This window comes from Manduca sexta, chromosome 28 (genome assembly GCF_014839805.1).
Source record: "Manduca sexta isolate Smith_Timp_Sample1 chromosome 28, JHU_Msex_v1.0, whole genome shotgun sequence".
Classification (NCBI taxonomy): Eukaryota; Metazoa; Arthropoda; class Insecta; order Lepidoptera; family Sphingidae; genus Manduca; species Manduca sexta.
Window position 1 is genome coordinate 18,746,979 of NC_051142.1, and position 11,881 is coordinate 18,758,859.

The window sequence follows — 11,881 nt, forward strand, 5'->3', positions numbered from 1 at the left end:
TTTTCCACCAAAAAAAAGAATCATGAAACTGGCAAGAAAATAAAAAACGCTTACATACAGTTAAAATCTCTATTTCTATACATTCCATCCAAATATTTACAAATACATAGATAGTATGTAACAACGCATATTTTAAAATGACTAACAATGTTCATTTTAAAACCAAAATAGTTTACATCATTAAATACTTCCAAAAGATACCGTAAAATAACTTGTTCACTACCCTTTACATCCGTTTTTAATAAATGATCCCAATCTCAATCTTCAAGCCGATTCCAAGAACGAACCAATCAAAATAAGTAATTTGTAAGTATGTCCAAAAATCTTCATTCTGATTGGTCCATTTATAGATCGAAAATTTAAGATCGTTTATTGAAAATCGCGGTTAGTAGGCAGTAGAGTTGATCCTATTGTCAAAAAAAGCAGTCAAAATGTCGCAAATTAACGGTTGTTTAAAAAAATATGTAGAGCCCCCTGATGCGCTAGGGTATTTTATATCCCCGTCAGATCAATAATACGGTATCTTTTGAAAGAATTTATTTCCCCCATCTTCCATAACTACACAAAGGCGTGTCCTGTAAACAATATATACCATAAACAAGGAACGAAATTAAATGTAAACAAACACTTAAGCTCTTCCTATGCTCTTGTTGACAACTCAAAATATGTTTGTTAAGACTTGTTTACAGTGGATTTAATACCTCTGGATGTGGTAAAGTATATAACAATAAAAAACACATCAGCGCCGTATATGCACCCCAGTAATCCCGCAGCTATTACTCAAATGCAAAGTCAGCTGCGAAGACACCATACCAAAAACAAAAATATACTGCTTCTATCACCCACGTCCACATTATAAGATTGGTCAAAGAAGGTGGATGTAATGCGCGGCGTCCAATTGGAGGAAAATTGAATCTTAATTATTTTGTGTTGGCGGTGAATGGGCTTTGCATTTCTTGAACTCAGTTTTATGGTAAATATATCAAAATAATGCGACTCGGCCCACTTCGTCGACGATGGGCATTATAGTCTAAAGGACAAAGAGCAAACGGGTCCTCATAACCACATCCTACATTATCTATAAAAACAATAATTGATGTGTGGCTACTTTATTAGGCAGTGTTTTCATTTTAAGATACAAAAATGTATGGCATCGATTGTGACTGATACCCTTTTAAATATTCTTTTTATATGAAACATGCGTATCAAGCCTGGAATTAGGATTTATCTGCTGTTTAAATTTTTGGATTAGTGGGTATTTAAAAATAAAATCCGCCTTTAACCACCAATCTAAAATCTTGACTACACCCCTGGCCTTATAAATACAAAAATAAATCATCACTGTATTCTTCAATAAGATCCAAACCTAATTTAATTTCATTTGAAATATTTTACATTTTATCAAATTAAAATAAATTTATAATCTTTACGCAACAAATAACTATACAATTATAAAATAATAAAAAAAAAACAATTTAATGTATTTTTATAAAAAGTATTTCGAGTTCATATGGGTTTAAAGATGGTACAATGGATAGGCGTATTTAGTATTGCCAAAGTTATACTTTGCGACCCCTTTTCTAGCGTAGAGTGAGTTCCGTTTAGTATTTTGACCGAAAAACGTTTTGTAGCTGTGGAATTTCGGCTACATACATTAATAACTAGTAAAATACGACCAAATAAAACTTTAATCTTTGGTAGTCTGTAGACATTTTTAGCGCATTACGACATCACTAACTACAGCCTATCTTTAAATAAGTAACATTTCTTTGACGAATCGTTCTATGGTTAAAAATCCGGTTAAACCATAATATATTTACTTATGTACAATAACTATCGCTTCTGTACAAAGTTAAATAACTTTCAATAAACATTTGAAGTCAGAAACGGACTTGGCAGTAGTTTGTGGGGGTCATATTATGTCCCCTATTTTATTTCTTAGTTATAATTCTACAAATCGTCATTTCACAACATTCCATCATGTATGACACATCTTTGACTTAAAGAAAATACGTTAAAGTTTGACATGATGTAAAAAGGGAGGTTTAATAAAAAAAATCATGAAATCACTACACTTAACAAAAATCATTACTTTCTTAACGTAAATTGACTGTTGGAAAAACTATGACCGATATAATTATGGTAACAAGTTTTTATTTTGGAACGCAGCAAAACAAGTAACTGCTATGTGTTGTTTACATATTTACGAGCATTATGTGTCTACTGTTATAGTATGAAATAGTCGTAAAATTTATAGAACGCTTCAAGTTTGCTATTTTCTAATAGAGGTCGTCGATGTGTCAAAACAACTAAACCATAATAATCAAAGTACGAAAACACTAAATACATGCCGCGCACTTTCTACAAAATGTATGAAGGGGTAATTGTTATATTATATTTAGTTTTTTTCATCCTTTCATATCACATCAAAATCTTTCACATTTACAGAAATATTTGTAGTTATTCGTTTTAATTTGAAAATGGTTTTACTTGCTTCCGAGTTTTGGCCCTCAATCTTTTATTTTTGTCATCTTATATCAATGTTACAAATTATTTTACGTGCTTAATTTTTTCCACCAGCAGTATCACTAATTTTATCTAATTTTAACATCCAACAACTATAAATTTGATAAAATAATTTTACAAATATACGAGGTTACTACACTTGTGGTATAATATAAGATGTACCCTGCATGTATGGCTCTAGGGGACATTTTATTTTAATCCACCCATCACAGTTACAAACTTTAATTTTGATCTGGCTTGATCAAGAAGACGTAAATTCTATGCGTTTAAATCGTCACAAATAATAAGGGTCTGTTGCGAGTTATATGATTTGACGTTTATGAGCCAATGCCTTAGAGTACATCTTAAAATTCACCGTTTAAAAGGACAATCTATGTCGTTTTTATTATTACATCATGTAAAATAATCTTGATCTGTACACAAAGTACATACAATTTTAGGAATCATGTAGATTTTATCCCTTTATCGTTTTGCTTAGAGAAAATACTGCCCTACCCCCTAAAACAATGGTAAATACAAATGTTATAGTCTTGAAATATTCCTGGACAAAGTTTCTTTATGTGAAAACTTTAAACGCGTCCGTATAATTACCGTTACCTTAGTGGGGAGGACAGATAACACGTCAAAAACTGAAATAATGTGTTACCACGTGGTTTCGTTCGCATTGTCTTATATAACGCAATTGTAACAACTATAATAAACTTTCAAAAATATATACAATTTATACATAATTTTTTTAAGATATTAAAAATCGAATTAATACGAATCATCCATTTTTATGTTCTATTTTCGACTACAGACATGTAGTCCTTTTTTGCGTGGGGGTCCACCACACTTGCTTTCGCTTTGAATACATCCCTGTCCTTAACAATTAAATGGATGATCACGTGCACAATAATGGATCAAAAGAGGTTATTTGAAGGCGCTTTTGTTACATACAAAGGCCATGTTCCCACCATGAGTGATAAAGTAATCATTTAAAAAAAAACATATTACTATTGTTATGTCTCATCAAAATCTCGTAGCTTGTGAGTAACATATTAGGAGGTTCGATAGTTAAAACAAGCTAAAAAAAGATAGTTTTAAAGCAAATATAAAAAAATATGTCCCAGAAAAAGTGTTTACGAACATAAATTATGCAATAACACAAGAAATAGCTATTTTAAAAGCGCCTTCAAAGAAAGCACTTAAGTTAAAATAAAATTCTAATTTAGCGTAAAAGAGAAAAAAGATATGTTACATTATTACAACTAACAACTATTAATAACAGTGGCTTTAGCATCGTTGCCTTGCTGATACATTAGGGGCACTTTGATAAACCTAGGGCTTGTTAAGTAAAGTATCGTGCATTATTTAACTGGCAAGGGCTTCAGCGTAACGAAGTCAGTGAAGAACTATTAGCTATTTCGCATGAAAGAAAGCAATATAACTTTGATCAACACACATTTACAAATAATGCGAAAATATGGTGTACATCCGGTGCCCCTAACAAACAGCTTCCGCCCCTACACTACAACCACTGATAACTATAATAACATCAATAATTAATTTCTGTACTAATATATTTATATCTATACTTACGATAATTTCAAAAGGAGTGTTTCTGTAAATTGAACTACTTTAAAATTAAATAAAGTATTTTGGAAATTGACTAATTTTGAGTCGATTCTAAATATTTAATGAAATGAATTTTGCGAGGTTGTTTAGAGGGGCTTTTTGTCTAATTTGCGGAAAGGAAAGTTTTTTTAAGAGCGGCTTTTTAAATTTTAAAGCACTTCAAATGTTGCTGCAAGATGAAATTTCTCGATACGCATATTATTCAAGCAGTTCGGACATATTAAGTGATCTGTATTTCATAAACTAAAATCAACTCTTACTATGTTGGCATGACATTGACCAATTTGAAACAAGCCGCTTCTTTTACAGTAATTATTTTTAGGGGCCGAATTAAATCGCCCCTTAATGGACCTCCAAAACGTTTAATACATTTTTTTCATTTCAACCCGAGTTATTTGAATAAAAATAGTGTCTTAAGTTTTAAATAATACCTGATACCCATGGCAAGCCCCTCTTCCCCGTAATGCCTTCCACCACAACAAAAGCTTAGAAATATCTTATCTCAAGTTTTAGATCCTAAATATAATATAGTTTCTACAAGATAAAAAATGTTGTACATGGTCAATTGGAAGAACTGTCTGTTTTGGTTTTTCCGGTTTCCTGTTTGTTAGTTCTCCAGAACTTTAAAAGGTAAAATCTGGCATGACTATATCAGAAAACTCGTTTTTCAACTTACGTACACATCTCAGAAATAAAAAATATGTATATTCAATTACAAAAGTATTCAAACATTATATTGCCACTAAAACCCCTGGATTTTGTGTCTTATTTAATGATAAGCCTAATCATGATCCGCCTATTGTCGCTGTTAAAATTGTGATTAACATAATGGACAGTTCTCGGGGGGTCATGGGCCCCACGGCGCGGCCCAACTCTGTCGCTGTACGAACATTTTTTATCTCTATTTGTTTCGAGCGGAGCCGCTGTTTGTCAACGTTAAATTTCCGTTATATTTTCATTTGGGTCTCAATCGTCTTCTTCCTTGGTCCTGCTTCTACTCTTACCTTTCGGGTGCACTTTACATATGTGTCTTTGTAGATCTTTCAGTTTGAAATATCTGGAATAGGGATATGTATGTTCATTTATATTCTAACTCAATTTTCCAGCAGAAGGTTACTTAGTGAAGGACACACACACTTTTACTTTCGAGGGGGTGGGCCGGGATGCAAGTCCACTTTTAACCAAATATATTCCATTCCATCATATGATAGACGGCGAGCATGTCGCACTATCGAACAGAATTACCAGACTGAGCTGATACGGAGTAGTAAATCCCAACCTTACCCGCCCCGGGTATCGAATCCGACACTTTAGAACGGCAGTCGTACTATACGACTACACCACTGTAGCAGATGGACTTCAACATTAAAGGTTTAGGGTAGCTGCTCTGGACCATCACAATCGAATGTCATCGACTAATATGTATTTACGGCACATTTTATGGTGGCAGCTCTATTATAACGGAATGTAGTAACAGCACCAACACGTCACCTGCTCGGGCACTGCTTGCAGATGAACTTGAAGTCCTCCGGGTTGCTGTGGGCGCGGAGCTGGTGGCGGTCGCGGATGGACTCCGTGGCGAAGTTGCGGTGACACACCGCGCACTCGTGCGGCTTCGACGTGCTGTGCGACTGGAACGGACAGTTACTGCGGTCAGGTGCTGGCTTGGGCCTCACACATTACTAGCGAGATGGTGTCTCTTGTATCATGCGAGGAACTATTAGTGTATATAAAAGAAATCGAAATTCAAAGCAAAGAGGATGAGTTACTATTGTTACATGTTAATTCAGTGAAGAATTTTTATGCGGATAAACGCGAAGACGGGTTATATTGGTAGTAATGCGGATAAACGGAGGAAAGATTTTATATTTTTATAAGCGTTCTCTCTACATTTACCGCTAATAGGGTGAACAGAGATGTAACTAATAGACCCATATAATCTGTTTTGGTAATCTACTGGATACCAGTCTGATTACTTACCACTCTCATGTGCCGTCTGAGACTGGAGTTGCATCCGAAGGTGCTGTTACAGATCTCGCACGAGAACGGACGCTCGTTTCTGTGGGTGCGTTCGTGGACCTAGAAATAATATAAATAAAGATTAGCATCGTAATCCTGATTTTTGTTTATAGACTTATTTTGTAGAGAGATCTATGACGAAATTTATTTACCTAGATACGGCAAAGTTACTTCATTTAATCTTTGACAAAAAGAACATTACTATACAAGTACATTAGTACTTGTATACTAATCTTTTTTCTTCTTTATATTTTTTTATGTTTGGTACAATAAAGAGTAATAAATCTACACTATTATATAAAGCTGAAGAGTTTGTTTGTTTGTTTGAACGCGCTAATCTCAGGAACTACCGGTCCAAACTGAAAAATTATTTTTGCGTTGGATAGCCCTATGTTCGTGGAGTGCTATAGGCTATATATCATCACGCTATACCCAATGGGAGCGGAGCACTAATAGCTAATCTCAGGAACTACCGGTTCAAATTGAAAAATTGTTTTTGTGTTGGATAGCCCTTTGGTCATGGAGTGCTATAGGCTATATATCATCACGCTATACTCAATGGGAGCGGAGCAGTAATAGCTAATCTCAGGAACTACCGGTTCGAACTGAAAAATTCTTTTTGTGTTGAATAGCCCTTTATTTGTGGAGTGTTATAGGCTATATATCATCACGCTATGACTAATAGGAGCGGAGCAGTAATGGCTAATCTCAGGGACAACCGGTTTGAACTGAAAAAATATTTTTGTGTTGGATAGCCCTTTGTTCCTGGAGTGCTATAGGCTATATATCATCACGCTATGACCAATAGGAGCGTAGCAGTAATGAAACATGTTGCAAAAACGGGGAAAATTTATTAATTAGTTTTGAGAGCTTCCGCTGCGTGCGCTGCGTAAACGGTTAAAGTTATGCACCAATGATGTATGACGGGATTGTTCCACTTTAAAAGTTCTACAAAAATATATGATAAAACAAAGTCCCCCGCTGCATCTGTCTGCCTGAACGTGTTAAACTCAAAAACTACCCAACGTATTAAGATGACATTTGGTATGGAGACAGTTTGAGACCCTGGGAAGAACATAGGCTCCCAGGAAATTATACAGCGTGACTTTTATAACGGAAAACTTTAGCCCGAAAAACTTTATAACGCGGGCGGAGCCGCGGGCAAAAGCTAGTAAATAAATAAATTAGTATGATAAAATTATTTTTACCTGTAGCGTGTAGGATTCGTAGTATCCCTTCCCACAATAGGAGCAGCTGAGTGTGGGACCTCGGGACGCTCTCTCGTGGGATTTCATGTGCATCTTCAGTAGGGTTGGTGAGCCGAACTTTTTCGGACATTCCGCACATGCGTGAGTCTTTTCCTAAGGATAAACAATTTAATTATGAAAAATTAGTTCATGACTTAATAATTTTTAACCCGTTTTTTACTACGTTAAATAAATTGAGAATCGAGACAAAATACTCATGACTTACACATGTATATGGATTACCACGGACGTAAATGAAGACATGCGGATAAAATTAGATGAAATGTGGAAAACGAGAAATTCGACATTATCAACGTAATAGGTAAGGTCAAACAAATAGATAAGGTTTATAACGTACCAGATGCGTGTCCCTGTGCTTGTCGAGCGAGTGTTTGTACTTGAATCTCTTGGGACACTCCGAGCACTGGTAGGGCACGGCGGGGGCGGGCCGCGGCCGCGCCGGCCGCCGCTCCAGCGCGCGGCTCGAGTGCGTCCTGCACACAATACGTACAATACTTGTATTATAAAAAGTTATACAAATATTCATAATTATAAAAAGTATGTACACATATTCTAAATTTGTGATAGATTTTTTACCCGTCCGCATAGCCAACATAGGGAGATTTTACAAAATCCATTACAGTGTCTGAGTTTAAGAAATGTCTTTGTGCGATTAGACAGTATACATCTACTATGACCAAAAATAAACCTTTGGTAGCATCATGTTTAGATAACACTGTTTACTGTTTAGTCCAGTTAACTAACAACGGAATCAAACCCCGAACCTTCGGCCCAGAAAGGCTTCAAATACACCAACTCGATAATCCAACTCACCTATGCCGATGATTCTTCAAACTGGTCTTCGTATTAAATATTTTATCGCAGTCCTTGCAAGAAAACTCCTCGGGGACGGACTTGTCCTTCTCTCCCTTCTCCTTCTTCCTCAGCTCCCTCTGGCGCGCCAGCTCGGCTTTCTTGTTAATGCCAAACGTGTGCCACTTGGCATGGATGAGGAACCGTTTCGGATGGCGGAGTAGGAGGTTGCAGTGTGGACACTCGTAGTATTCGTGTTTTGAGCCTGAATTTAGATAAAAACTTAATTAGTAAACTGTTAGGATAAAAAAAAATTGTGAGGGTATTTGTGATACTTTTTACTATAAAACCCTGAGCGTTTGACAGCGAAATACGTATCAAATAGAGGAACCTTCCCCCCCCCCCCCTATGTGATAACCACATCCCTACGACTTGTAGTATTGACAAATATATCAAAACTTTTGCGTGATCTTTTGGAAAAAAAACCTTCTTTACGCTGTTCTAACACCATTAAGAGAGGGCGAATTATTTATCAGTTAAACTAGACACACTATCTATAAGCTAAACAATAAAGAATAACATTCGTTTAATCATTTGGAAAAAAAACCATTAAGAACTTTGAATTACAAACAACCTAAACCTGTAGTACTAATATTACTTGATAAGGATTAGAGTAATATTTCGTAGACCATACATATAGTTACGCTAGCTCAGTTAGTGGAGATTACGCTTGGAAGTCAAAGGCTATGGTTCAAAACCAAGTTGATTATAGTTTCGTGTTAGAGGGAGAGAGCGAATAAAATAATTATTTCTGAATTATATTATAAAATTATAGTAATAGTATAGATATTTAGAGCAAAATAAAAAGTTTGATGTCGCTTAGAAACAATTGCGTCGGAGGGAGCGAACCGCGTTAAAGAGACTAAAAAAAATATGATGATTTATCAATCATACGTTTAGTTCAGTAAGTGACCATCACAAATTGTTTTTTTTTTACGCAGTACAGCACTATTCCCGACGATAGTCAGTTAACAAGACCTTTGAGGTCAATAAAAGCTTGATATTTAAAATATACTTTTTACGTAGCATAACGAAGATCTGTAAATTCCGAAATAAACAGTTTTACTGAACAAAATTTTTGTCTGTTTTTCCGTACCAATAATGGTACGGAAAAACAAAAATTTTGTGTACACGAAGTTAATTATAATTAATTATTATATTCCGGAAATGTGAATGTGGGAAATGTGCCTCTCGCGAAAAGAATCTCGATCAAATGTATATAAGAAAACATAAATACAATACAGAACACCGAACCCGCACCAATCGTGGATGGCGCTAAATACAAGCCTGTGCAAACAAACCAGAGCCGAGAACAAACGTTTGTTACTAAACAAATATAGCTGAGAATCGATCCCACAACAGCCGGTGCGGCGTGCGGGGAATTGGACCAACAATACATTTAAGAATGTCACGGTGGTGTAGTTGTTTTGCGTGCGCTATACGCCTACAGGTCTGAAGCCTCGGATTCAAATCCCTGGTCGGGTAAAATTATAATTTTCTTATATCGCGATAGGCTTATCACGGCATGCGATGTAACACATATTATGGCGAAAAGTGGGTGCCTTGGTTGTACCTTCGGTGTAATAGGCATGCGTGTGTTATTCTCTAGTACCCAATATTATGTTCCAAAATTTGAGACCCAATGACTCAAAGTAACTGTTGATCTAAAGGCCAATCTGTACTTTAATATTATAAAAATACGATTTATTACACCAATACACACATTACAAATCGAAATAAGATAATTACTTGACAATTATTATTAAATTTGAATAAACATGACCAAAAATTGCTCTTTATATCACAAATTAGTCTCATTACCTAATGTTTTTCAATGAACCATACAACTCACACAGAAAGACAATTAAGTTTATTTATTCCAGTAACTATTCACAATTATTCACTCAGGTCTAATGATTATATTGTAGTATGTAATATTTCTCCTTTATCTAATCTGTATTTTCCAGCTGTAGCATAGTGGGAATAGTAACAGATTTGAATCCCATCCCTAAGTACTTAGCTTTTTTTAAGTTAAGACTGTACCAATACTATTTTAAAAAAAATACTCATTTTAACAGTGAAGCGCGCTGTAACATTGAAAACATGCAAAACCCCACATATGTGAGAATGCTACATTAGAACATATTCGTTTGGCATTACACATTAATTAGAAGCATTCATCACTTTAACAATAATAAAACTAGAAACAAAATTCATAGATAAATTGGGAGGAACATTACCATTCTTCAGAGCTTCTGTAGCGTCCTTAACACTGGTCTCCGCATCAGCAATCACCACACCACCAACATCATCCCTCTGCACTGCATGCTGATCCTTAGCAAATGGGTTAGAATAGTCTGTGATTGTCCAACTTGGCTGTTCCTCTTTGATCTCCACAGTTCTATCAAACTCATCCTCCGTGGAGCCTTCTTCAGACATACTTTCCTTAAGCTCTGTGTCTTTTGACATGTTACTGGTTGATTCCTGACTCTCTTCCACTTTGTACTGAGAGTCCTGTGTACTTTGGTACGTATCTTGGCTAGAGTCTCTTGTATCCTTATCGTAAAACGATTTCATGTTGCGTTCTGTCATATCAATAATTTCATTTAAATCATCATCCTGTTGTTTTTGGGGTTCTATTGTTGGTATTGGTTGGATAGGTTTGTCCTGTTTGGGGAAATCCATTGCAGGTGCAGGTGCTGGTGGGTCTGCCTGCTCTCTACTCTTTGCTGTAGTGTTTAAAAGTATATTCTCTATGAGCTTCACTGTATTTTCAAGGCTCCTGCGTCTTGTGTTGTCGAGTTGTGACCTTTCAGTATTTTTAACACTTAAATTATTTTCGGTAGGTTTGGAACTGACGTTGTAGTGGCTGTTGTCGTAGTTCATGCTGTGTCTGAAGTAATCTTTAGAGTGGAGTTGAGGAACGTTCAGGGGCAAACCATTGTGACAACTTTCATGCATACCATGAGATTTTTTGTCGTAATTTTGATGGAAGTTCAACATATTCGTGTTGTGTTCGTGTTGCAAGTTCAGATTCATCGATAACATACCACTATGCCACGGCGAGTTTTCTATTAAAGGCGAATTCTGGATCGAAAAATTGGAATGGACACCTGGGTTATGATAATTGGCGAACTGGTTGATTTGGGAGCTCATATTTAAAGTGGACGATCCGTAGTGAGGGTAGCTCGTGTGGGTGTAATGTTCGGCGGCCGCATGAGGCGCATCTTGCGATATTTTACCCAAATTATTCACTAAATTTAGGCCATTTAGTTGTGACATGTTTAATGGCGCACCCATGTTTACGGGCGTATCCGGCGGCCCATACGGACCGCTGTTGTGCAACATTATCGCATTAAAACACTATTCTTTTTGTAAAACACATAGCCTTTCTACATATTTACGTAGAAAACTCAAAGTAAACAATGGTGATGAGAGCCATTTTGATTTTTGACATTTCATTGTCGCTGGTTAGAAATAGTGTAGCTGCTGTGTATTCAAAAATAACCGGTGTTCGATCGGAACAATATTATATTTTCTTACTAATAATAAATTAGCTTTTACGTAGTTCACTCCTTAATGGTGTTCATACTTATAGC

General features: G+C 35.9%; 1 protein-coding gene across 1 annotated transcript; it reads right to left on the bottom strand.

Moving 5' to 3' along the window:
* Window positions 1-55: 55 nt before the first annotated feature.
* Window positions 56-11,752, bottom strand: LOC115446399 (zinc finger protein 582). Its single transcript, XM_030173051.2, has 7 exons — window positions 10,523-11,752; window positions 8,244-8,487; window positions 7,768-7,903; window positions 7,371-7,523; window positions 6,124-6,222; window positions 5,635-5,774; window positions 56-5,200 (listed from the first exon to the last, which is right to left on the bottom strand). Exons 1-7 carry the CDS (start codon window positions 11,628-11,630, stop codon window positions 5,110-5,112), a joined length of 1,971 nt encoding a protein of 656 aa, XP_030028911.1. The 5' UTR covers window positions 11,631-11,752; the 3' UTR covers window positions 56-5,109.
* Window positions 11,753-11,881: the final 129 nt, after the last annotated feature.

Bases quoted from the DNA above. Each gene is read 5' to 3' on its own strand.
- LOC115446399 (XM_030173051.2), bottom strand. From the start codon at position 11,630: ATGTTGCACAACAGCGGTCCGTATGGGCCGCCGGATACGCCCGTAAAC. The intron at 7,524-7,767 runs GTACGTTATAAA...GTTTATCCTTAG, and splicing joins AGCACAGGGACACGCATCTG to GAAAAGACTCACGCATGTGC. The intron at 5,201-5,634 runs GTGACGTGTTGG...TCCCTATTCCAG, and splicing joins TGCAAGCAGTGCCCGAGCAG to ATATTTCAAACTGAAAGATC.